Here is a 27,435-nt window from a genome sequence, read left to right on the forward strand (position 1 = left end):
TATCAATGGACACCTTCATGAAAATGAGTCAAGAATTAGATGTACCATTAGCCCGAAAATTAAACATTTGGTCATTCTACAATTTTGCTCTTCCTGGTTTTTTTATAGATACAAAAACTAGGTATTATATTCAGGAGAAGTTACTTGAATTAAGAGCACAATTGGTTCCACTGGTAATCTTGAAGAAAATGTCCATTAGGAACCTTCAATCAGTCACTGGTTATTCTGTTGTCGTGCAATACCTTGGGCTCGGGCTTTAATTAGAAGATTGGATTTTATGACTTTTTGAAACGATTAAATAAATGAATCTAATGAACTACAAAAGAATCTCACAAATCTTGAACTGTGGGAATCATAATGGCAAATGAAATTTAATCCAGAAAAATGCTATGTAATAAATCTACAAAAAGCTAAACTAAATTCATTTCAATATGAAATGCATAACCACACATTTGAGACTGTACCAGACAGCAAATATCTAGGTGTCACTTGGATCGTTATGGTGTATCCATCTGCACCATGCAAACTGATTTATTCAACGAGTCATAGTTTTCCTTTCCTCGTTTGTCTACCCCGGACTTGACTTTTATGAGGCGGGTGTTTCTAGAAAAGGAGAGGACGCTTACCCTACCGGTGTACCTGGTCCATGCTCCTAGTTTTTAGTGGAGTCCGAGTTGCTCATTTGCTTTGGTTACTTTGTATGTATGATTTTAGTTATTTTATGTTCTTTGTTGTGTATGTCCGTTTTCCATGTCTGGTCTTAGTTCCTGGATTACATTCTTTTGATTACTGCTATAACCTTGGTTCCCTTGATTACTCTTAAAGTAGGGATCTCGATTGGGGTCCACATATTAACAATATAACGGCGAAAGCCAATAATACCTTAAGCTTTTTACGTAGAAATATGAACCACTGCACACGTATGGTTAAAATCCTTACGTATACACCACTTGTGCGTCCGATCGTAGAGTACTCCTCACCAGTCTGGGATCCATATAAACAAAACCAAATTGACCAACTTTAGCAGGTTCAGAGAAAAGCCGCAAGGTATGTCTTCAATAACTACACAAATAAAACATCAGGTACAGTGACTGGCATGATAAACAAATTCAATTGGGAGAGTCTTCAATCTCGCAGAACAAAAGCAAGGCTTGTTTTACTTTATAAGATAAATGGGGGGTAGTGGAAGTTACAAATGATATGCTCACACAATCAGATAGGCGCACTACAGGCCAATATAAATTGAGGCAAGTTTATACAAACAAAGATTTCTATAAGTATTCCTTCTACCCAAACACTATAACAGAATAGCGCAATCTCTAAGAATCTATCTGTATGTCATCTTCCCTACAGTCCTTCAAAAGTGGTATCTCCACGTTAACATTTGAAGGACGTTATCTAGCTAAATAATAAAACAAAATAACCCAAACCACTGTACATAATGTAAATATGTTTAACTTTTATGTTATATATTTTAACATTAATTGTAATGAATTACGAACTTGTCTTTTAACGTTAAATTTCCGACCCCCATATTCATTTATATAGCACGGCAAGTTCTGGGAGGTTCCACACTCCCTGCGGAGTCTACTCCCGTACCGGAAGATGATGATGATGATTAAAAGCAAGAAACTTTATTACAAGCTCAGGTTAAACGATGAAGTTAGGTCAGACGTTATTGTCTTAATTCAGTCTTATCAAATGTTACTCTACAATTGTTTACAGATAGTAAGCCTTTTTCGAGCTAGTACCAGTTTTATGAGCATTGTGCTTATGGGGTGATCATTTAAAACATAAAACAGTCATCCTCCGAATTGATAACTTGACTTTAGTCTCCATTTTGAATAGATGTTCCTCTAAAGATAAATTTATTATGAAATTAGTTCTCCGACTTATTCTGATCACTATGCTAAGCAATATTCATTTTAAGGCTTTTTATATTGAATTGTCCGAAAATTAAATCCCGGGTCATAGTTTTCCTTCCCTAGTTTGTCTACCCCGGACTTGACTTTTTATGAGCAACTCGGCGGTTGTTTCTAGAAAAGCAGAGCACGCTTACCCTACTGGTGCACCTGGTCCATGCTCCCAGTTTTTAGTGGAGTCCGAGTTGCTCATTTACTTTTGTTACTTTGTATGTATGATTTTAGTTACTTTATGTTCTTTGTTGTGTATGTCTGTTTTCTATGTCTGGTCTTTGTCCCTGGATTACATTCTTTTGATTACCGCTATAACCTTGGTTCCCTTGATTACTCTTTCGATTTTAGATGCAAATTCAGAACCTTAGCACCGTCAGTAGACTTTTTTCCTACCAAAATAAAAATATCCGCGGAATTATGGATGGTTTCAGGCCAGATACAGCGAGTCATCTTAAATAATCTTTGGCTCCGAACAAGCTTATTTGCTATCAGAAAGGTTATGATGAAATTCAAAAGTTAAAAGAAAGAAACGAGTTGAATTGTTACACAATTCCCAATGTGAATGAAACTTTTTATAGCTTTTTTTTTTTTTTAAATATATTTTTTCGGGGGGCTCATATAAAAAAAAATTAAGGAACACTCATATTTTAAATAAATGTACACATATGCCTTTCCGCATGGACCTATGTTGTTTTTCCATATGTACTGAAATACGTATAATTACAATTTGATTAAGTAGCATTTAGTAGTAACGTCTTAATATAATCGTTATTACATTGAAGACATCATTACATGAAGCATAAGAAAATTAGTTAGTACATTTATTTGTATGTTTGACACCAACAACTGTGATAAAAATATGAAAACTCTTTAACATCATGATATGGTACATGTCTGCTTTTTAAATTCACAGTTCGTTAACAAAGTAGACGGTAACGACATTCGTCGCCTCAGCAACTCCGGATTAGATTTGCACGATAGTTTCGATAAGTTTAGTATCTCAAGAAAAATACCGTCAATGTTAATTTTATCCTTGGCAGAAGATTGGACGAAAGTAGATTCCCAGTCCATGCATGTTATGGACTCGACAGTTTTAGTGTCCAGTCGTACCATTTCGGAATCCGCATCAGATTTGTTACCGACTATCACTATAGGAACTTCTGAACGAATTGACAAAATATCTTGACGAAGTTCTTGTACTTCATCAAACGAGGTGATATCTGTCATTGAAAACACAAGAATAAAGGCATCACTAGTATTAATTGCCAGTTTCCTCATAGCAGGGAACTCCCGATGACCCGCAGTATCAAGAATGTCTAGTGTTAGGTTGAATTCCCCAAGGTTATAGTGTCCCCGGTGTAGCTCCTCTACCGTCTGTTCGTATTCAGCATTAAATCTGTCATAGAGGAACTGTGATATGATGGATGATTTGCCGACTCCGGTTGCACCTAGTACAACCACTCGATAATGCACTTCGTTTTCTGAGGCTCCTTGACTACCCGATCGGGGACGAACTATTGACATTCTAAAAGTAATGAAAAACAAATGTGTCAAAGGGGGTTCACATTGATGGCCACTGGTAAAATGGTGAACAGAACGAGAAATGCGCAATTACAACGCAAGACCTGAAATGACAAAATGACATTAGCTTCAATTTAATGAAAACCACTACATCTGCAATAAGCTGAATGTTTGCAATGATTTCGAAATCGATAAATAAAATATTCTTGACAAAGTGATCGAGCTTTATTTCTTTACGTTTTCTTAACGTTATAAATGTACTTATCATCGACGTTAATGAACAAATTAATTTGTTTTTATATTTTTACTGTAGGCTTAAGTGTTGTAAAGCTAATAGTAGTTTACTCGTGTATCAATGTAAATACCGTGCATTATCATTTTGTACAATGATATTTTTAATAGGTGTAGCGTTTTAATGAAGCAAACAACAGCGTACTTTTCATAAACATAGTAAGAAAATTGCATATGCTTAAATTAAAATGAGTCCACAATATATTTTTTATCCCGTTTTAAAACACTATGTGCTAAAACGTAAAAGTGTTTAAATTTGTTATTGTTTCGTAAATCATCTTATGGTGTGTGGGATAAAAAATGATATATGAAACTTGCATACTGAATTAATTTTGATAAAAGGAAGAATTTCACAGCAGAAAATTCACTTATGATAAAAGCACATTTATAACCAAACCTTTGAATTATTTATAATCAGTGTTTTCATATACCAATTAAATACTAAAATACTATTCACTTACCTTATTTTGAAATTGTTTGTAGTGTCAGAAGGCAGGTTTTAGTTTGTGCGATTGATATATAAAGATATTAAACCAATCAGCATGCCGCTACAACACACATGTTTGAGGCATAGATTATTATCGATTAGTAATACATTAAAAGTCTGTTCACATTCACACTACAATGCTACGATATTCCAATCACGTTGTATCGATGCTGATAATTAATCACTAGATTTCGTTTAATTCTGTATTGCTTATTTAACAGTTCTTATTCGATGTCCTGTTTCCATTATTTACAAAGGGAGGAGGGTGTTAGTAGGACGAACCGCTTTAGTTTCATTGAGTATAATCATTCAATCCATAATGATATTATCGATTTTATTTAAATGAATTAAGTAGCTGTCTTTGTAAGAATCATGCAAAATCTGAAAAAAAATGTGATACATCCCAAAAAGGCTGCACATTTTTATATTTGTTATTAAGTTGTTTTATGAGTCTATACTATGAAATGTGTAATTATTCATTCATATCTGCCTGCTCTTAGGAGATAATCAACATTAAAAATCCAATGGATTCTATTGTATTTAAGTGCAATTTACAGAGTTATCTCCCTTAATTGTGAAATCTACAGTGCATTCTATATCAATAATATTAAAATCATCTGTTAGGATACGTTACATTAGTTAGGGAGCGTTAGGCAATGTAGAGTATCTTAACAGCTGATTTTAATCAGATTGATTCTATATAACTTTTATTTCCGAAGAACACGGGTTATACAAAATACCGAATGTCAATTTCTGTTTACTATGGCAGTTCAAACAAAATATCAAAAATAAAAATGTGTAGGCTTTTTACACATGAATCACATTTTGCATGATTCTGAGCTGGAGTGCTACTTAATATTTAGGAAATGCAATGTTGCCCTGAAAATTTAATAATACAATACAATTATGATAAGGATTAAAATGCGATAATGTTCAATCAAAGTCCTGGAGATATAACAATGTGACAAACGTGTTACAAAACTCATTATTGAAGTTAAAAAAATAATCAAACCACTAAATATTTCTAACACATGTTACGATACATGTGACTGAAGGAAAATATTCGCAGACATAAAGGACATGTGAATCACGTTGTCTGTTAGAATTCTCTTATACCAAAGCAGTTAACATTTGAAATACTACCTGTAGAGAGCATTCACACTTTATATCACAACCATATCAAGGATGTTACCATTAAAAATTCAGAATATTGTGTAAGGGTTAATCAAAAATAAAGGGCAATAACAAAATTATTGAACTGATGTAATCTAGGAAATAGTCAAAATTAATAGTCAAAAGGGAAGTCCGTGTAACAAAGTAATATTAGGCAAAAACTGGTAAGTTGGAAACAACCGCAATTATTCTGAAATGGTTCAAACATTTATGATGGAAATGGTGTTGATAGCGTACTAGACCTCACGCTTCTATTACGGCAAATCGTTTCTGGTATATTACAATAAAAATACGCAGCATAAAATTGCCATCTGGAGAAGATAGTAAAATAAGTAGTCAACGAAAAATCAATGGAACCAAGTTCTAGCTGCAATCAACAGAATGTAATCCAGGGACAAAACAATACAAAGTAACAAAAATAAATGAGCAACTCGGATTCCACTTAAAACTGGGAGCATGGATAAAGTAGGGTAGGTGTCCTTTGCTTTTCTAGAAACCCCCGCCGAGTTGCTCATAAAAAGTCAAGTCCGGGGTAGATGAAAGAGGAAAGAAAAACTATGACATGTTGAACAAATCTGTTCTCATGGTGCAGATGGATACACGTTGCGTTCCATGCGTTCATGATGATGATCATAAGATTTCTGTAGTGATGACTTCAAACTTGTAGCAACATAACCCTGTTCCAGAAGCCTAGTTGTAAGAATTCTAGCGCGATACGAAAGATCTACTTAGTTAAGGCTAGCTCTGGCATAACGTATGAGTTGTGATATGTAAGCTCCATACGCAGGTGCTGAAGGAATTGTGCCACAGATAAAAGGAAAGGCAGGACAGACAACAAATTGATGAAATTATGAATATACATTGTCTTTATAGTTGTACTTTTTTTTATTTTCTAACCATATTTTTAAGAAACCATAGTGTTCGTATACATGTTGAAATAGATGGGTTTTTTTCAACTTACTTATACCAGTGTCATCTGTTTAGGTAATGCAGGATTTCAAATTTCAATGCGGACACAACTAATGTTTGGACTAAATTACAGCCGAGCGTGGGAAATTTACCTGACCACCTACTCTTTGAACCAATAGATAACAAAAACAAAATGTGTTCCGTGCATTAAAAATAGTCAAGTTTGAGACACATAGCTGTGAAATAAAGTATACAAACAACCAAGAACCAACATAATTTGACCATTTTAATACATTTTGTTGTACAAATCATACTTCAGCTTTTACAAAATTTGAATGTAGTCATAACGAATATCAACACAATGCATACCGGCATGTTGAAATCAAACAACCAATAATGAGTTGTCAGACATGTTTACTCATACAACACCAAATATATTAGACTCAAAATACATGTTGAAACTTAGATCAGTTGTAGTTGAGTCAGCGGATTATTGAGTTTTACATTTACAGTAGAATTTACAATCTCTGAAAAATAATAAATTTCCGTGTTACGGCTTAAAGATAGTGATTATTGTAAAGGTCTGAAAAATTCCCAACGATGTTAGAACTGTCAAATTTGCGATGCAAATTTTTGGTCGTTCCCTCCGCGGGACTCGAACTCGTACTGCTGTGACATCTATGGCAACACCGCCTGCAAAAAGTCCAGCGCCCTAGACCACTCGGCCAGCTAGCTATAAAAATATAGCTTTCGCTGGCCGGGTCATTCCTCCTCATTGGATTAATCTAGAGCTGTAACTTAGTACACGATGTATGGTAGTACGGGACAGTTACATATATATATATTATACATCTTATGCTCTTATGTTTTTTTTTATTTGGGATAAAGTATTTTAAACCAAAATGTTTTATTTTCTAACTGTTTTGCAGAAAGAATCTAATGCTTTCCAGTCTTCTTTATCGTGTTTTATCTATTTTGTACAATAAGAAATAACCTACCTGTGCGGGTAGAAAATGATACGTACAAATCAACAAAAGTAAATGTGCAACTCGGACTCAACTTAAAATTCATTTAGAATATTTGTATGTATCTTTTTGTGTTGTACATATGGGATTCATATTGCATGTATGAATGTGATTAATTTATTAAGGAAATATTGTCATGTTTAATCAAATGATATTTTGATTAATCTAACTCTCGGTTCATATTAATGCTTTTTCAGTGATATTAGACGTGAAATACACTAAATACAATAAACGAATTTATATAACCGTAAACAATAAATTTATTTAATAATTGACAATATAAATATTCGTTTAGGTAATGTTTTCCTCTCTTGGACGATTTTTCCTCTATTGTTACTAATTACAGAGCACGGCTAAACTCCATAAAGATTTCACAAAACATGATATGTGCGTGAACTTAATAATCATTCTAAATATCTTGATGATGTTTTGATCGTAAAAATTTCGATAATTATGTTCAAGATATCTACCGAAACTTAGGTTGACCAAGTCTAACATGAACAGTACGCATAGCATTTTCTTGATTAAAATATATATATAGCCTTTATACAAAATTGTATGACAAAATAGACGATTTTAATTTTCTTCTTGTTAATTTTCTATTCCTATAGATGTTGATATTTTTCTCTTTATTTAAATTTTACAACTAGTTCGTTTTGCTCGTATCTATTAGCGTCAAATTTTAATGAACGTAACAGATTCCTGACAGAAGAAGAGCTTTTGCACCGGGGAAACCGATTTTACAAACTTCTAAAGGCAAGTTTTTTCACCGTTACAAAAGTTTGATACACAAATATAATAGCACTTGCAGATTCTTTTTAAAAGAAGTGTTGCTCAACCAGTTTTATTCATGGAAATAAAGTCTATAGCACATTCATTTATGGAGTGTTCATATCACCACCCATACGTTATGCCAGAGCTTGCCGAGTCTACTCTAGAATTGTAACACATAGGCTTCTGAAGCAGGGTTATGTTGTTACAAGATTGAAGTCATCACTACAGAAGTTTTATGGTCATCATCATGAACTTGTGGATCGTTACGCTGTATCCATCTGCACCATTAAACTTATTTGTTCAACTTGTCATAGTTTTCCTTTCCTCTGTTGTCTACCCCGGACTTGACTTTTTATGAGCAACTCGGCGGGTGTTTCTAGAAAAGCAGAGGACGCTTACCCTACCGGTGCACCTGGTCCATGCTCCCAGTTTTTAGTGGAGTCCGATTTGCTCATTTACTTTTGTTACTTTGTATGTATGATTTTAGTTAATTTATGTTCTTTTTTGTGTATGTCTGTTTTCCATGTCTGGTCTTTGTGCTTGGATTACATTCTTTTGATTACCGCTATGACCTTGGTTCCTTCGATTACTCTTTAATTGGTAGCGGAAAATTGTGATTCTGTTCGCTTAAAACCTCTATTTCTTCCCTGTCGATGATACAACTGATAATCCTATTAAATCGGTTTTTATTCAAAATCTAAATCATTCTGGAGTGGTCAGCTTTATACATGGTGACGCTGTTTTTAAAAACTGTAAAGTTTAATTTGAAAATTAATTTTAAATATCTGTCGGAGCTGGATTAAACATCATATAAACATTTCGCTGGAACGAGTGAAGTTTTGAGTGGATCGCCATAACCCAACACAGGTGTTGTAGCTGACAATAGGTGACGTGGAGGACCAGCCTTGCTTACTCTCTTATTTTGAAAGATAAAAGCGAACCTTAAAATAATTTGATTTGCTACTGAATCATGGTTCGACGGGCTTAAAATTTTAGCATTTTTTTTGTCCATAGATCACAGTCTTTCTCAGATAATAATCGTCATTATGGGTAGGTTGAACTTGGGTTTTGGATAGAACGGACATCCAAGTAGAATTTTATTGTCCTGGAAGGGGACGCTTAGGCCCGGTTGGAAATATATTCAAAAGCAAGATTCAATGCAAATCATTTCTTAATTTAATCCGCATTGTGTATTTTTTGCAAATTGGTTGAAATGATTTGTCATGAGCACCTGACGCTACCAAAGTGGCCACGTGTTTTTTTTGCAATTGCTCCCAAGGTATTCCGATGTATCGGAAGGTATGTTCAATCCAAGATAACATAACTTATTGGACACATTGGGGTCATTGGAAACACACCTCTAATGTGTTGCTCAATCATATGGTTCATTTGAATGCCGATGAATTTCAAATTTATGCAAGAAGTGTTCGTGCAGACCTTTGCGAGCCGACTTCGTTGTTTATCCATATGGTGATACAAATGTTATTCAGCGTAGTACAAATTGTTCATTCATGCGTCGTATGAAGATTAATTGGCCTCAACTTGTCAATATTTAAGTATAGTTTTTGTACTGATACGGTTTGTATTGCTAGTTATATTTAGCAATATTAATGGTTTTATGGTTTGATATGAAAAAGCTACACTCATCCGAGTTTCAGTCGTAAATACAAATTTACATGGTTTTATTCATGTATATGGTTATCACACATGTTATGGTTTGCCTGGTAATGTTGTGTTTATTAAACACGTTTGTCAGTACAATGGTTTTTATTATGGTTTTGAATAAAGTCAGGTTGTGGCCCCTCAGTTTAAACAATTTTGAATGTTGTGGAGAAAATAATTGTTTTGGTTCCAAATTGATCAGCATCTTGATTTGTATTTTAAAATACTTATTTATTATCTGAGTCTCAAAAAGGTCATTTATTATTATTCTGTAGACATCATGCAAAAGACCAGTAAAGGAAGAAAACAGCTCCCGCAGGTTTGGTAGAGGAAAATATCTCAAAACACCAGCACAAAGAGAAGAGGCCAACGTGCCGCACTGACCTCTTCCGAAACGTTGCCTTCTCCTGTTGAAGCTAGTAAGTCTATCGTTGGACATGATGGGTTCTTCGCTGTACGCATATGAGATTGCCACATCATTGCTGAGCCAGCTTAAAGGTTTGGGATTGACATTGACACCGATATCATCGGACACGGCACCAAAAACCCACAATACGTTCGAAGTACATCCACGTGTTGAATTATTCTTACTGTTGATTCTTTTTCGTCTGGTGTTCGATCAAATCAAAATGTACAACAATCATTACCATAGTACTTCCAGCCGCCCTTGATGTCCGACCCTGAACTTTTAAATTTGAACAATTCAAATGTACCTCATCAAATAGGTATACATTATGGTGGCTAAAATATTTCTTGCTCCTTGTTAAAAACTCGATACCATTATGTTTTCATGTTACAGAGAAGCAAAGATCCTTAATTCATTCTGATAAGTATATTGATTTTTCTTCCCTTCTGCCCTTGCAAAGAGATAAGGACGAAAATACACGACAAATTTTGTTTGAATATGACAACGTCAACAACTTAAAACAAGAAAAATAAAAGGGAACTACTATCTTTTTGTCAATGGGCTAACGCATTCGACATTTCTTTGGCATTTATTTGTTAAATAATCAGAATTCAGAATAAGGACTTATAAAACATGGCCATTATATAAGGTATATGGCTAAACAATTTGGATTTTCAGCGACAAATGTTTATGACGAAAATTTTAGGAATGTTAACAAAATTCATGAACTTTTCACGGGGTGTTATAAATGATGAACTGTGGCGGTCGGCAGCGTAAAGCAAATTTAACCAATCAAGTCGGCAAAAGAATATTCTGAGGAATTCTACACCCGGTTGGGTGCCCTTTTAAAGAATAGTCCGGAAATCTTTCCCAATCGGTTTCGGCTGGGCAACATGCAAACTTAAATTTCTCTGCCGTTAGTATGAAATTAGATAAGGAAGTAAGAAAAAAGGAATTGCGGACCCTTTTATTGTACCTGCTTTTCCAGACTTTGTATATTCACCACTAGGTTCAGTTCCAAAGAAGGAACCTGGACAGTTCCGATTGATCCATGATTTGTCTTACCCATAGGGCAATTCGGTAAATTCAATGTTTTTTATCAGAGAAAGACGTAGAAAATAATAGCAGTGATAAGACCTATACTGCTACCACAATCTCCAAAGAAGAGATTTTGAAAAACCATAAATCTGTGCTACCCTCTTTTGGTCTCTATACCAAGGACGATGATTGTGATTTACTGTCTATGTACTGGATTCCTAATTCCACAGGAATCCATACAAACAACGTTACATAGCTAAATCTTCAAAATGTACCATCAAACCTCTTTCAAAACTTTTAACTTCTACACTCACGGCCGTCAATGAGGGTCTACTGTACCAGAACACTTGTTACTCCCGTAGTGCTATTAATTCGATGTGGATCCTGAAAAATTCGAAAGATCTTTTGGAGACATTCAGTTCAGGACTATTATCAGAATATAATAACATTAAAACCTATGATTTTTCAACATTGTATACTTCTATTTCCATACTCAGTTAAAAAACATCGTTGTATTTTCCAAAAAAGATGGTATACCTAGATACAAATATATCTTTGTAGAGATTCCTCATATTTTGTTAAAAAAAAATAAGTTACTTTATGTTCTTTGTTGTGTATGTCTGTTTTCCATGTCTGGTCTTTGTCCCTGGATTACATTCATTTGATTTCCGCTATAATCTTAGTTTCCTTGATTACTCTCTCAACTCAGAAGCTAGACTTGATTTAATGTTATGGCATTAATTTGTTAAAAACTTCAGTGGGAAATCCTGTTTTTTTATTAAAAGTTGGATTTCCTCTGATGTTCTAAAGCTTTTTTTCGGATTCCGCTGGGATTCATGGTGGTTTTGCAGAATTTTTAAGGTTTTAAGTAGTTTAGTAACGTGGAGGACTTACATATTACTGTTAAAGAACTGTTCCCAATAGTGCTAGCTATTGATATATGGGGCCGTCTTTTATCGAACCACAAAAAATTATTCTTGATAGATAATGCAGCAGTAGCTGATATAAATAAAACCTCCTCAAAAGAAAAACAAATTATGATTTTCGTACGAAGAATGGTACTGTCTGCGCCGAGATTTAATATTCATTTTAGAGCCAAACATATCCCGGGAAAAACAAACGTAGTTTGTGATTTCTTATCTCGTTTCTCACTTCAAATCTCTTCAAAACGCTCCTTGGTCTAGTGCCACACCAGTCAAAGTAGCATCACATCTCTTGACACTGTAACTACCCAACTTGTAAACGTGTCTTTGTCTGCCGCCACACGTTCTCCTTATAACAAAATGGTTAAAATATACCAAGCATTTTGATATATGATCATTTTCCATTGACAGAAGTGTTTCCATCTACCCAGATTATGATTGCTCGATTCATCTCACACATGTTTCTAAAGAACTATCAACCGCCAGCAATATCTCCTTATGTGTCCGCTATTAGTTTTTTTCACAAAATGTATCAATTACCAGATCCTTCCGAATCATTTTTGGTTAAGAAAATTTTAAAAGGTTCTGAAAATTTAACGAAATCTTCCGATATAAGATTACCTATTAGGAAAGATTTCTTTTCTTAAATTGGCAGCTGTGATCCCTGCAATTATCCGTACCGCATTTAATTTTAATTTTAAATGTCCTTTTAAAAACCATGATGCTTTTGGCTTACTATTGCTTTTTACGAATAGGTGAAACTTCCGCAAAAAAAGCAGAACGACTCTCAAAATGTGGTTCAGCTTAGTGTCATTAGTTTTGAAGAAGGGCCATCAAATCAACGGAACATGCGTGTTGTTTTAAGACATTTCAAACATTGTAATGCTAAAAAATAGTGTTATTTGTCCGGTATCTTCTCTCTCTTAGACTATCTTATGTTGCTATAACATAAAAGTGGTCCTCTTTTTCAATTTCAAGACGGCGAACCCGTTTTAGCATTCTATTTTAACCAACAACTCAAATTTCTTTTACAAGCGATTGGTTTGAACGCGGATTATTATAAAGGGCAAAGTTTCTCGAATTGGGGCCGCGACTTCAGCGACAACGAGAGGTATACCGTTATCAGTGATTCAGCAAATGGATGGATGGATGGAAATCAAATGCTCTTCAACATTATATCAGAATGCATTATTGTAAGTAGAGGACAACATGGCTTGCTCTACATTGATTAATGTAATCGTTTTAGATTTAAGTTAGGGGTCAACATGGTTTGCCCTGACATTTTTCTTATTTGACATATTGTATTTTCATTTTCATTATTTTTTATGTAAGTCAACATGGCTTGCACTACAAATTTTTCTACCAAGTGTCTTTATTTTGTTTTAGCAAGATGTCAACATGGCTTGCCCTTGTAAGTGTTCATACACATGTATATATGTGTGAGTATGTATGTATTTAGCTAGGTCCTTAAAAGTAGAGGTCAATATTTCTTGCTTCGCTAGAAGACAGCCTCCATAATTTTTAGAAATTTTAATTTGAAGAATTTAGGTGTTGCTCTGTTACATAGGTTAACTTACCAAAATATGAATGGTTCTGGTTGGGTTTTGATTGCACAATCACTCATATTTTTCCAAGGGTATAACCATTATTATGTAATATGTTCTTGCTAGAAATCAAATATAGAATAAATGATCTTTTCACAATTCTAGTTTTTGTAATGATGCAAACAAAGCTGCATATTCTCTGAGACCGTAAAATGGTTCACGTCATTATTGCTCATTTTTGTTGACAAAAAAGGTATTCTGGATTGGTTTATATTAAAACATATTAGATATTCTGGACTAGTTATAATATAACTAAATGCTGAACTAGTTGATTTTTACAATATAATATGTTTGCTAGACTAGTTCGTTTTTTGCAATTAAAAAAGGTATTCTGGACTTGTTTTTTTTTTTTTTTTTTCATCCATATTTTGTAAATATTTTGACCAGTAATACAAAAAAGCAAACAATCATGACAAATTCCTACTGTATAAAGATTTTTTAAAACAATAAATTCTAAGTACTTCTCCGTCTAATTTTGCCTTTTTAAGATATTGATAGGTCAAATTCAGTTGAAATGCACTACGGGAAAAAGGCGGAAAATTTTTCCGCACTCTTTCCCTACACAAGCAGTCAAAAAATATCTACGTCACAGATGCTTCGGATTAAACTTAAATAGTTTTTTGGTTGTTTTCTAGATGTACTGAATATATTTTAAGCAAAAATGACTTAATTGGTGAAAATGATGTTCCACCCATTGCCTGATTCTTACACAGAATGGTACTTAATTAATCATTAATCTATGCATGGTAGGCTACAGTGGTATTATAAATTAAGCATACAGGCAAAAATGTTAAGAAATAGCTATTCTCTCATTTACGGTTCAAAATCCATAAGCGAGCAACATTTTAATAGTATAGCTCAAAATAGAAGATTGAGTGCACGTGTGTAATAAAAGCGGAAAAAAATAATTAGGTCGAAGAAATGTCTGTGTGTATATTTTACCTGAGATCAATAATTACTGATTAAATCGTATTAGGTCTGCAGAGGAGGATTATTATCACTTCTAATAAAATTCAACTGTAAAGGAGATCACAAATCAATGTGAACTCAAGTCTAATGAGGGATAAGAAATACAAATTGTTATGCTAATGTGTTTAAGGAAGATACACATCGTCAGCAGTATGGGTACCAAATACATCAGATTATCTAAATCCATTGATAAATTGCATGCATAAAGTTCATAAAACCTAAAATATCGAAATAGGAACCAAATATAGTACCAGAACGTTCTACTTGAAGCAATAAAAGAAATCAAATCTAAGTGTTTTAGTGGTTTTTAAGTTGTTATTTTGTAAATCTTTATAAGTATTCTAATATGAAGTTCAATTTCAACAAGTCTGACTACTTTGCTGGTAAACGTTGTCCGCCGCAGCATCGACTGCTGGGCTGGTAAATATTGTCCGCGGACTTTTTGTACCGCGCTAGACTTCTTACAATTAGGCCTCTAGAAGAAGGTTATGTTGCTTCCAGATTGAAGTCATCACTACAGAAGTTTTATGGACGTCATCATGAAGTCGTGGATCGTTATGGTTAATCTATCTGTACCATAAGACCGATTTATTCACCGTGTCATAGTTTTCAATTCCGCTTTCGTTTACCCCGGACTTGGCATTTTAAGAGTAATTTTCTATTTCTAGAAAGGCAATGGACGTTTACCCTACCGGTATTGTGCGTGTTATTTTGGTTATTTCATGTTCTTTGTTGTGCGTGTCTTTATCTATAGGTTATCTACAGAAGATTTTTGTCGCCCGTATTTCCTCCCTTACGTTACACAGAGAGGTGCCTATCTATTATCGTTACTTTTCCTACACCACTGAATGGAATTGGATTGAATTTTCACAGAATTTTTATTACATACTTATATATGCACTTCATATTTTATTGATTATGATGTCAAGAGGTCAATGAGGGAATGGCTATCAGTTAAATGAGCATTACGCAGTGTTTTGTTTTCTAATTTAAATTGAAATGTGTATTCATGGAATACTAATGTGCATTGCACCAGGGGTATCAATATCACAAACTTCATTTTTGCACCGCTAGTAAACTTTGATACAAAAATATAAAAGCACTTGTAGGTTATTCAACTAGTTATTACGGGCATATAGTCGATTAAAGACACTTTTTCGAACTAAGTCCGGTGGATCTCTCAACTACCCTTGATAAAATTCAAGAAGGATGCGATTTTCAAATTATTGTCTTTTCTTGTCTGAATCTTGTTTTCAGGGCTATTCGACCTCTTATTGAAATCCTACATAAAACTAGTCACTTTTGAGTATTGCATTACATGACATCTTCCCAATTCACAAAGTGGCGTTACTACTCCAAATTCCATCTCCTTGAATTATAGTAAACGAATATTTCTAATGCTGGTAGTTATGGTAGTATTATCTTTCTTTGATATATTCTGAGCTAGCTTTCAGTAACTGCGAGCGTTCTTCTAGTGGATATCCCATGTGTGAGTATGGTGTGTGTTTAGGTATTCCATGTAGAGAATTTAATGGTCTGTTGAATGAAATCCCCAAGAAAGTCTACAAGTGTAAAATAAAACAAATTAAAGCAAGCTCTGAATGTCCCCGAAATAAACAAGAGCCCTACATAAAAACTAAATCCGTTTTTTTTTCTATTGCTATTTTGTTTTCTTTTATGTTGTTACTGTAATTATTTTGCTGTACCTGTGTGTAACGTTGAAAACCCATGGGTGGCTTTGAGCTGATATGTTTCAGTCCATGGATTTTTTGTCTCTGACATATTCATCTTTAGTAATTCATTTTTGTCCTTACCTTGAAAAAGGATGTTTTAGGATTTATAAAACTTGTTAAACCCAACCGTAGACATGCGCCTGTCTACAGTCAGGAGATGTTGGTCATTAATGTGTCTTTGTGTCGTTATTTTATTTTATTTTTAAGAATTACCATCATTCTGTTACCGTAGATGTCTGTTGTCGAGGCCATTCAGAGCTTACGTTAAAGTGTTTTATTGAAGACTTTCTTGATTTCTGAAAGTATTTACTATTTTGTATTTAGGTTTGGTGCATTTGTTACGTTTCACCATATCCATTTTTGTTTTCTATAGTCATTTTGTTTTCTTTCATGTTGTTGTGGTCTATTAGGGCAACTATTTCGCTGTACCTGCGTGTAATGTTGTTTTCGGGCCACCGGCAGCCTGCACTGTGGCGTGAGGGTTTCCTCGTCGCTCAATAAAGACCCATGGGTGGCTTAGAGCGGACATGTTTTATCCCGCTGGGATTTTCGTCTCCGGCATATCAACAATATCCATTCTCAATATATACGATGTAAAATTCATTTTTGTCACAAGCATGCTTTTATTATGAAAGCATATAACAAAGCTATCTCTAATCGATTTGCCTGAACTATTTCGATAGTAAATATATATTTTTTTAATTTAACCATGTTCTATCTTTAACAAGTTGGTGTAAAAATAAACTAAAAGTGACGTGTACCAACAACGACGACGACGACAGGGTGATACCATTATACGACCGGAAAATGTTTACGGTACTATAGCAATGTTCCATCTAAATACAGATCCATATATGATCTCTTCACGATCACTACTTTTGGCAGACGCACTATAGTATACTGCTGATAGTCAATCTTATCTGAGGACTTTGTACTGTAAGAATAATGTATGTCCTGTCGTATATTTCTTGTAACCCTTATTATTCCTGTCTTTATTTTTTAATCATTTTAGAGCATAAACTAAAAAGTGATGACTGATATTATTAGATCGGTATATTTCATACTGTACACTGACTCTCAGATGTAATTTTGCACATATGATGATGTCATATAAATGATATTGTCCATATACGACTTTTTAATGAAAAAACATAGGTCAATCTTTATGGCTGCTTTTGATTCCGAGATCAAAATATCAAAATGAATATCGCTGGTCTACAACTTTTGTGTCCAGTTTGATTAAAAATGTCACACTGAAATTTTACACAATTCCTTCATCAACTCAAATTTTGATCAATCAGATCACTTGAAATTGAGAATGGTCTGGTAATAAACTCAGGATTGGAGGAAACTTAATTTTTTTTATTATTATTTTTTTTTTTATGAAACCGAGCCTAGGCAAAATTTTACAACAAATAATTGAACATAACTGATGGAGCAACTAGTTACCTCAGGTTCTTCAATGACATCTTCTGGTAACATAACTCGTAGGTTATCTTAATGGTAAGACCCTCCAATATCATCTCCTGATAACATACCTGACGAAGCAACTCGTAGGTAAAGTTTAGGTCTTCAATATCATCTCCTGGAAGCATAACCGATGGAACAACTGTGAAGAAACCTAAGGGTTTCAACCTCATCTTTATGATCAACATAATTGGTAGAGCTAACCAGAGTTAACTTTGAGGTCTTCAATGTCAATGGTACACATTACTGAGAACAACTCAGAAATAACTTGAGGGTCTATTGTGTCATAGTTTGGTAAAAAAAATAACTGGTCACGGGGATCAAAAGTGAACCAAGTCTTCAATGTCATTTTAGTAGAGCAACTCAGAGGTAACCTTAGGGCCTTTATAATCATCTCCTGATAAGCATAATTAATAGAGTAAATGTCAACTGGAAAACTACTGTGAAAAAAACCAGTTCATTTGTAGTAAAGAGTCTCTTAAGAATGGTCATTTGTTAGTCAACATAAAATTTGTCAAAAACTAAAACTAATTGAACATATTATAATACTTATTAACTTCTGACGTCATACATATGTCCGTTTAGCTTGTTTTCTAAAGAATTGCCATTCATTTATAATTCAACAAATAAACTGATAAAATTCGTCCAAATAAATGTTTTGAAATACATTTATTTTGAATATTAAGTAAAACATAGATGACTGTCACAGTATGATACAACTTCTTTTCTTTAGCTGTCGTGACGGTGTGCTGATTGGTATAGACATTCGTCGGGATAGGTCCAAACCTAGTGACCTAGATAGTTCAGACATACTCAATAGTTCATGGAATATTGAAACAATGTTCGTATTACATTTGGCTGATGCTTGAATAAAGCCAGACTCCCAATCAAAACAAACGATAGACTGAACATTGCAAGTCATCAACTCAGCATCACCATCAGCTTTATTTCCCACTATAACCATCGGAACCTTACCACGCTGGCTAATGATTTCTTCTCTAATTTTCTTGACTTCTTCAAACGATTTAACATCAGTGACAGAATATACCAGCACAAAAGAGTCTGCCGTAGCAATTGCCAGTCTTCTCATCGCGGGAAACTCTCTGCTACCGGAAGTGTCTAAAATATCAAGTGTCAATTTATATTCTCCAAGTTCATATTGTTGTTGGTGTAAATCCTCAATCGTTTCTTTGTAACCTTTATTAAATCTATCATACAGAAATTGAGATATAATGGAAGATTTACCAACTCCAGCAGCTCCAAGAACAACAACTCGGTACCGTAGTTCATTGATAACTTTCCCTTGACTTCCAGATCTATTCCGTGCGGATGGCCACATTGTTGCTGTCAAAACAAACGGAAATAATTCTTAGTAATGAAAATAGTATGATATTATATTTAATTGATCAGAAATAGTTTGAAACGATATGATTATAAACTAGGTATCTCGATTGGTCTACAGAAGTCTTAAATAGTCCAATTTCTTTTAAAATTCCACGTTTTATTTTCTATCATCACTTTTTAAAGCAGATGTTCGTACAAATAATTTATGCCTTTTCGATCTCAAATTGACTTTACACGATGCTGATTCATAACCACTTATCGCCATACTACTTACCATAAAGTCTAATACCTGGATATGTTTCCCTGTGCTAAGAATACGTGCTTATATTGCTGGAACTAACGTCATTGTCAAATTATCACCATTACTATCAATACCAAAACATTAAAATAGAGGAACATGCAATTCAAAACAAGAATGGACACCTCCTGTATAGAAGCAATAATGTAATACTGTGATAGATAAAAATAATAATCTAGATTGAGTTTTTTATTTGCCTTTCGAAAGCAAAAAATACTGCATTTTAATTGGTTAAGAATAATTATATGAAGGGGCATGATAAATGCATTTAAATATCAGAGGGTTGCAAACAATAATCTGTGCCATCGACCTATGATTAGCCCTTTATAGACCATTCCCACCAAATACGCCGGCAAAATATTCATCAATAAGACAGATATGGATCAAAGATGAACATTACTGAAAGGTTGTTGAATTATTGTCGGAAAAATTTGACATGATCTCAAGGTTGAAAGTCCCATTACTCAAAAACATAAGAAATTGAATCGAACGGCCGCTATAAACAATAGCAATTTATATATTCAAACGTTTGTGTAAATTGCAGAAAGCGATAAATTGTATTTCGAAAACGTGAAATTTCCCCACTTTTTGTAAATTAGGTCCCACAACTCGAAAACGTAAAATCCAAATCCATAATACCTCTAGCCTATAAACATATGAAATATGAAAAAGAATTACATTATAATCTAATCTTTCAATGAATAATAATAAACAAGACATGTTCTTTATATATTGTTAATGAACCTTTTTTTTCTTTGTACACCACATGGGAGTCTGATCTTATGGCATGATACACTAGTTAACCTATTCAGTTCATATTGTATCTATCATTCGCTTAAATTGACATAACTTTACTTTTTAAGAGAAAATATATATAAAAACAGAAAAAAATTGTCATATTGTCCTTCCCAACAAAAAAAACTAAAAATACTTAACATGCAACTTCGACAAAATATTACTTAACAAGACGACAGACGCGATGACTTTTCATTCCGTATTGCCAACTTTACTTTCGTCTGTGGCGACATCCCTTCAGCACCTGCATATGGAGTTTTCATATCATAACCCATACGTTATACTAGAACTTGCTGTAACTACGCAGACTTTTTGTACTGCGCTAGACTTCTTACAATTAGGCTTCTGGAACAGGGTTATGTTGCTACAAGTTTGAAGTCATCACTACTTAAGTGTTATGGTCGTCATCGAGAACTCGTGGATTATTACGGTGCATCCATCTGCACCATGAGAACCGATTTGTTCAACGTGTCATAGCTTTCCTGTCCTCTTTTGTCTTCCTCTGACTTGACTTTTTTATGAGCAACTCGGTGGGTGTTTCCAGAAAAGAAAAGGACACTTACCCCAACGGTGCACCTGATACATGCTTCCAGTCTTAGTGGAGTTCGATTTGTTCTTCTACTTTTGTTGCTTTGTATGTATTATATTAGTTAATTTTTGTTTTTTGTTGTGTGTGTCTGTATTTCATGTCAGGCTATTGTCCCTTGATAGCTTTCTTTTGATTTCCACTAGAATTTTGGTTCCCATGATTACACTTTAAACGGATAGTTTTAAAAAAGCATGGCAATAGTATCATTTACCAATTAAAATAAGAATGGACAAGACTAACTGCTGAGAGACGAATTAACATACAGAAATGAAAACACATACACAATGATGATTTACGATTAATGACAACCAGGACTTCACAAAATTACTGGGAGTTTGGACGCAGTGCTCGGGTAGGGTAGACGTCTTATGATTTTTCATGGTAAAGAAATATACATCATATCAAAACACGGCGGAAGAATTTAGAAAGCATTGAAGGTTTTATATAACAGTTCTCTCTTCAGTAATGTGAAAATAAAATTATTTGATTTAAGCTCTGCTTTTACTAACTTTAACCGTATATTTGAAGAAAAATTTCAAGAAAAAAATTGTATTTTGCAAAAATATGGTTACTTGTTCTCTGTTAAAAACATTTATTAGGACTCGATTACCTTTTTTACAAATAATTTTTTTGAACAGTGTAATGAATTCACCACTGAAGAAGTCAATCCAAACCTTCTCCTGTTACCATAGCTACCTCACATGCAGTACCACCATGTGACTCAAAACCTGTTTTCTTCCTCTACCATAGATCTTTTTGGAAAAGCAAATGATTTGAACAATTTTGTTGCATGTAATAGTTATATTAATATACAAAATAATAATAGACCTCATCTGAGAAGTTTCGATAAGTCATCTATAGAAGTTACAGGTAAAGAGCAGGTGTAGTTCTCACACACATAAGCAGCGGCCTTGTCATCAATCTTACTCAGACTGGCTAAAATATCTAGCTTACTCCTTAGAAAGGTGTCATTACAACCATCAATAATGATCAACACTCTGTTTGGTATGTAATTACTGTTCACACACTTTATTAATGCTTTAAGATCTTCTGATTCCCGATCTCCAACCAATATTATCTGGAATATCAAGAGAAATCTGACATAATATCAAACTATTTTGTCTTAACAAAATAGAAACTGTAAAACACTACAATATACCGTGTCTGTTAATTTACACAGCAAAAGTTGCAACAAATGCTTTATATGCATGACAAACACCTGCGAATATATCTTTGTCATACATATAGACAATAACTGTGCGTAACCTTATCATAAAACCGATATATGGATGAGGCTTAAAACTGCGGGAAAATGCAAGGTTGTTATTGTCTTTATACTGCAACAAAATTTTAAACGGAAAATGAAGTTTGAAACAAGGAAAACGAACGTTTTTGTCCGAAACAGACGACATCAAAACAATGCACATACCGTTTGTGACGTCACATCAAAAAAGTTCTATTCAGTTAGTGAACATATATTTACGGCAATATTGTACAGATTTTAAATTTTGACTGCTCAAATAGAATGGTTGCAGTATACATGTTTTTCATATGTTCAGGACCACTATAAAACATATCAAAGATTAAACTAGGGAACCAAAGTTATAGCGGTAATCAAAAGAATGCAATCCAGGGACAAAGACCAGACATGGAAAACAGACATACACAACAAAGAACATAAAGTAACTAAAATCATACATACAAAGTAACAAAAGCAAATGAGCAACTCGGACTCCACTATAAAAACTGGGAGCATGGACCAGGTGCACCGATGGGGTAAGCGTCATCTGGTTTTCTAGAAACACCCGCCGAGTTACTTACACAAAGTCAAGTCCGGGGTAGACAAACGAGGAAAGCAAAACTATGACCCGTTGAATAAATCGGTTTTCATGGTGCAGATGGATACACCATAACGATCCACGAGTTCATGATGACGACCATAAAACTTCTGTAGTGATGACTTTAATCTTGTAGCAACATAACCCTGTTCCAGAAGCCTATTTGTTTGAGTTCTAGCGCGATACAAAAACTCTGCGTAGTTTCGGCAAGCTCTGGCATAACGTATGAGTTTTGATATGACCACTCCATACGCAGGTGCTGAAGAGATGCTGCCACAGATGAAAGGAAAATTCTAAATGAAAAGTCATCACATTTGTCGTAAAGTTTGGTTAATAGTTTTCCGATTGAAAATTCCAGCATTTTGTAAACATCTTCCTCTGTATATTTGGGAGATGATTTGGAATTATTTCTTACAAAGTATGAGGAATCTCTACCAAGAACTATATATTTGTATCTAGCTGTACCATCTTTTTGGAAAAACAACGATATATGTTTTAAGTCGGGATTTTAGTTGAATATGTGGAATAGAAGTATACAGTGTTGAATAATCATAGGTTTTAATGCTATTATATATAACATAATAGTCTTAAACTGATTGTCTCCAAAAGATCTTTGGAATTTTTCGTCCTTGGTAGAGAGCACATGTTTATGACAAACATATTTGTAAGACAAGGACGAAGTAGTACAATGGAAATACGCTTAAGTACATTCTTGATCATGCTGATCTGCAATGATCAGAAGTGATTGTTGACTGCCAATAGTAACACGGAAATCCGTTGGCCACTACGCGGAGGTGCGTTTTTTATCTATCTTTTTTTCCTAAAAGTGCGATGGTGCACGTTCACTGTTGTGCGATGGTAATTGGTGATATAAAATTGAACCTTTTTAACAATTTACTGTATGTATTATTGCTCTCTTAAATGCATTTCAATGGCGATATGTCTGGAAATATGAACCGTATGTACAATCTAACTTTCCCTTATGTGATATTGTATAATTCCTCATGCGATGAAATTTATTTAACCCTTTATAAGCAGGCTTTGTACATAGTACAGAAACTAATTGCATGTTGATAACTAAGCACCACGTATACCGCATTAAATACTTCAGAAATACTTTTTGATTAATTACATTTAGGATCTTTGAGTAGGATGATCTTTACTTCAAAATATTAGTCGATTTTTGTTTCTATTGGCCCCAATGATAAATTTTTGTTTGTTTGTTGGGGTTTAACGTCCGAGCAGCAATATTTCAGCTATATTCAGACAATGAACATGAAATGGATGATAAAATGAACATGAAATGAAGAAAAAGGATGGGTCACAAGGATAATAGTGTCGACAAATTTTGATTGCCACTGGAAAAAGGGGGATGGGTAAGGTCGGGCAATTTAGCCTCCTGTGGCGGAGCGCAAAGGTTCCTACTCCTATCGAATACCACAGCAGGGTTCTTTAACGTGCAAGGAACGTGGCATCTTTCCCAACACGGTGCACCACTTTGGTTTGCGGTCAGGTTTTCCGTATTATAGCCTGACAACCCCAGCATGTAACATGCCAGGGGTATCCCATTCCACCACCTGGGGCACACATCCCAGTTGCTCTGTGGGAAGAGCGCCTAACCGCCGACTAGGTTTCTGAGCACTATTTAGCCGCCTTTTACGACAAGCTTAGCGCTGCTGCAGGCCTATTCTTTTGACACCCGGACCTGCACGGGGTCCAATGATAAATGACATCTTATTTTTTCCGTTTACAATGTAAACTTAATTATAGACAAACAGAAATATTGAAGTCTTCGCGTAGAATTTAAGGAAATAAAAATGGTGGGTATTTAATTAATCAATATATATTACACCACAAGTTTGTGATAACTTTCCATAGTTTATTAACCATACACCACGAAGTATTCACCAACACGCCAAGAATACTATAATTATGAAGACAACTGTATAGAGTAATCCATCGGGAACAGATCTAGGATTTTTTGCATGAGGAGTGGGCATTCCGATCCAGAAAAAAAATTAAAATGAAGGGAAGTCTATGCAATATTGTTCATTTTTTTATTATGAACGTAATGCAGTGTTGACCAACGCACTTTCTTGTGTAAGCTTTACATACCCAACATAACTCAGTGTTGACCGTCGCAGATCAGAATTTGGTTCCTGTATCTCAACAAGACTACATTTACCAAACTAACTAATATAAAGTTCAGTGGTCATGACATTTGTATGAGTTGACAGCTGACATGATGGGCTACATGGGATATCACACATCGTAGCTATAAATAAAGTGTATCTCTAGGAGTCTGCTTTATATATAAATATATTTGAACTTGACTAAATCACACTTTACCAATCTTGAGGTTATATATTGTGATTTCTTTCATTATGGATTGCCATTTAGCCACTTTTAAAGAGACAAATGAGGATAAACCAATAGACAAGAAATATATGAAAAACACACTCTCGTTGAAAAAATTAAAAAATAATCAATTATCATTAAAAATAAAAAGGGCATATTTTTGAAGAGTAAAACCGGGCGGATTGTGGGCCTGGATTTATACTTTTATCTGCTACTTATCACAATGTATAAATCAAAATGTACTTTGACATTTAACTAATCACTGCTTAAGGCAGTCATTAGCTGTTATTAAGCAAACAAGTTTGCATGTTAACTTTAAATAGGTGATAATTCAAAATAATTCCATATATCTCCAATATATCCAGTATAAAAACAAATTTGTTCTAGATGCATTAAGGACTGAAAAAAAAATATTGACCTGTTTTAAGCAGGTGATTATAAGAGATAAATATAAGCTATTTCAGTCTTCAGAAGCAAAGGGGTAGAGCCAATAAGAGTCATTTAAGGCCCATTAATATAATGTATATTCAAAAATGATGATACATGTACTAATACTATTTTACACTTAAGTATCTAAAAATGTAGTAAAACCTAGTTTGTATTTTAATGAAGCCAATCTACTAATAAAATCACATTGAAAGTGGCTAAAACAAGAGGCTCCCAGGATCCTGAATCGCTCACCTGGTTGAATTTTGACTTTCAAGGGCAATAAATTTAACAAGAAGTTGTCCAACAATTTTGACTCAAGAAGACTTCGGTAGGACTTATCATAAGGATCATTTCCTCAATTGAAAGTTTCTTTCTATCTATCATAGTTTTCAAGATCTTGGCTGAAAACTGTTAAAAAAGTCATGTTTTCCCTTTCAAGGGCAATAATTCTTAAAAGGAGTAGTCTGATAACTTTTATGTCTGAAAACTTTTGTAGTTCTAAAAATAAGGATCATTTCAGCTATTGGAAGAATTTGGCTAAACCTAACGGTTTTGGAGATATATGCGAAAAATTACTGTCTGACCCCTATGTTCTATTTTTAGTAACAGCGGCCACGTTTTTCGACAGATCAAAAATCCCCACATCAGTTCTATGCAGGATACCCTGAGGAACATTCGTAGGTTTCAATTGGTTAAGTAGTGTCAGAGGAGAAGATTTTTGAAAGAAATAACGAAATAGCAAAAACGTGGCTTAATGGATTTAAATAAAAGATTGACCACAGATGGATCTCATTATGCTGAACACTTTTACCCTATGTCAGAATTTAGCTAAAACTAACGGTTTTGGAGATATATGCGAAAACTACTGTCTGACCCTTATGTTATATTTTAGTAACGGCGGCAATGTTTTCGACGGATCAAAAATCCCCACATCAGTTCTATGCAGGATACCCCAAGGAACATTCAAGTGATGGCAATAGCTCACATGGCCTTCGGCCAGTGACTAAAATGGACGTTTTGGTTTAATTCTTGTAATTTCCTAAGATTTAGTCAGTACGTTGGTAAATAAAAAGATTTCAAAGACAGGTAAATAAAATGTGGGTGAAAAATTGTAAAGAAACAAAATTCAGGCGAAAACTGCCAAATAATATCGGGTAAGTTGGTGTCCCACCGGTAACAGAAGAACATAGTTCTTTTGCACTGCTCTACAGAGAACTAAGAGAAGGACCCCCAAGAAGATGGAAGGGCTTTAACCGATTTCCAACAAACAAAATTTCAGAAATAATGATAACAAACCATCAACAGTCAAAACTGTAATTGATGAAGACATTAACGCTTCTCTTGCAAGGACGTAGACTCAAGATAGACAATTTCAAAGTTTTAATTAAGAGCATAGACTCCTTGAACATGAACAGTGCAAATCTATTTTCAATTTTTATCATCATAATGGGAAAGATGCCTCACAGATTGACAATTTTTTAATCAGAAAATTTATTGACACCTATACTACTTTTAACAGTCTAGAGACCATTTGAATTCATCAGATCACACCCTAATATTAGTTTAAATTATGTGTACGTTTTATGTACGAAAACAACTAACAGGGAAAACAGTGAATCAGAAGGTATGATGGGAAACCACAGATAAACTTATATTTCAGGAGAAAGTTGCATATGGAAATTTGTGCCAATTATCTTATAGCAACTGTTGACAATATTTCTGAGGACGTCAGGTTTTGTAAAATTCTGACAGAGGCAGCGGCAAACTTCAATCTGAGAACAAAGGAAATGAAACAAAAAGCCGTTAGGAAAACACCCTGGGCTAAGGAGGCACCCTGTGCTAAAGAAACACCCTGGGCTAAGAAAACACCCTGGACTAAGGAAACA

The 27,435-nt window shown here is 34.3% G+C and overlaps 2 protein-coding genes, 1 long non-coding RNA gene and 2 pseudogenes across 11 annotated transcripts in view; 1 reads left to right on the top strand and 4 right to left on the bottom strand.

Moving 5' to 3' along the window:
• Positions 1-2,733: 2,733 nt before the first annotated feature.
• Positions 2,734-4,294, bottom strand: LOC148618511 (GTP-binding protein Rhes pseudogene; annotated as a pseudogene). 2 transcript variants are annotated; one of them, XR_015921289.1, is made up of 2 exons: positions 4,190-4,294; positions 2,734-3,441 (listed from the first exon to the last, which is right to left on the bottom strand). The product of XR_015921289.1 is annotated as a GTP-binding protein Rhes pseudogene, transcript variant X2 (transcript). The 2 variants fall into 2 exon arrangements; XR_015921288.1 differs by having other exon boundaries at positions 2,734-3,541; positions 4,190-4,217.
• A 1,550-nt stretch (positions 4,295-5,844) lies between these two features.
• Positions 5,845-10,697, top strand: LOC148618512 (uncharacterized; annotated as a pseudogene).
• Positions 10,698-15,574: 4,877 nt separating this feature from the next.
• On the bottom strand, positions 15,575-18,419 carry LOC148618513 (uncharacterized). Its single transcript, XR_015921389.1, has 2 exons — positions 17,881-18,419; positions 15,575-16,260 (listed from the first exon to the last, which is right to left on the bottom strand). It is a non-coding gene; the product is annotated as an uncharacterized LOC148618513 (long non-coding RNA).
• Positions 18,420-18,548: 129 nt separating this feature from the next.
• Positions 18,549-21,872, bottom strand: LOC148618514 (GTP-binding protein Rhes-like). 2 transcript variants are annotated; one of them, XM_088577534.1, is made up of 2 exons: positions 21,753-21,872; positions 18,549-19,242 (listed from the first exon to the last, which is right to left on the bottom strand). In XM_088577534.1, the coding sequence occupies exon 2, from the start codon at positions 19,235-19,237 to the stop codon at positions 18,602-18,604; it is 636 nt and encodes a 211-aa protein (XP_088433660.1). In that variant the 5' UTR covers positions 19,238-19,242; positions 21,753-21,872; the 3' UTR covers positions 18,549-18,601. The 2 variants fall into 2 exon arrangements, with proteins under 2 accessions (XP_088433660.1, XP_088433659.1); XM_088577533.1 differs by lacking the exon at positions 21,753-21,872 and adding an exon at positions 19,517-19,607.
• The window catches only part of LOC148618515 (spermatogenesis-associated protein 20-like), a 37,750-nt gene continuing 29,426 nt past the window's right edge, over positions 19,112-27,435 (bottom strand). For 4 of the 6 annotated variants that reach the window (XM_088577529.1, XM_088577531.1, XM_088577526.1 and 1 more), the window contains one exon: positions 19,715-22,002. In XM_088577529.1, the coding sequence (XP_088433655.1) occupies positions 21,754-22,002 (249 nt within the window). In that variant the 3' untranslated portion in view covers positions 19,715-21,753. Of the gene's footprint in view, positions 19,243-19,516; positions 19,608-19,714; positions 22,003-27,435 lie in introns of those variants that run through there. The other 2 variants (XM_088577528.1, XM_088577527.1) reach the window with 2 other exon arrangements.

The sequence above is a fragment of the Perna viridis genome, chromosome 4 (assembly GCF_037379345.1).
Source record: "Perna viridis isolate PV_CMFRI_1.1 ecotype Kerala chromosome 4, ASM3737934v1, whole genome shotgun sequence".
NCBI classification, from domain to species: Eukaryota; Metazoa; Mollusca; class Bivalvia; order Mytilida; family Mytilidae; genus Perna; species Perna viridis.

Coding starts and splice junctions, on each gene's coding strand:
- LOC148618514 (XM_088577534.1), bottom strand. CDS start 19,237: ATGTGGCCATCCGCACGGAATAGATCTGGAAGTCAAGGGAAAGTTATC.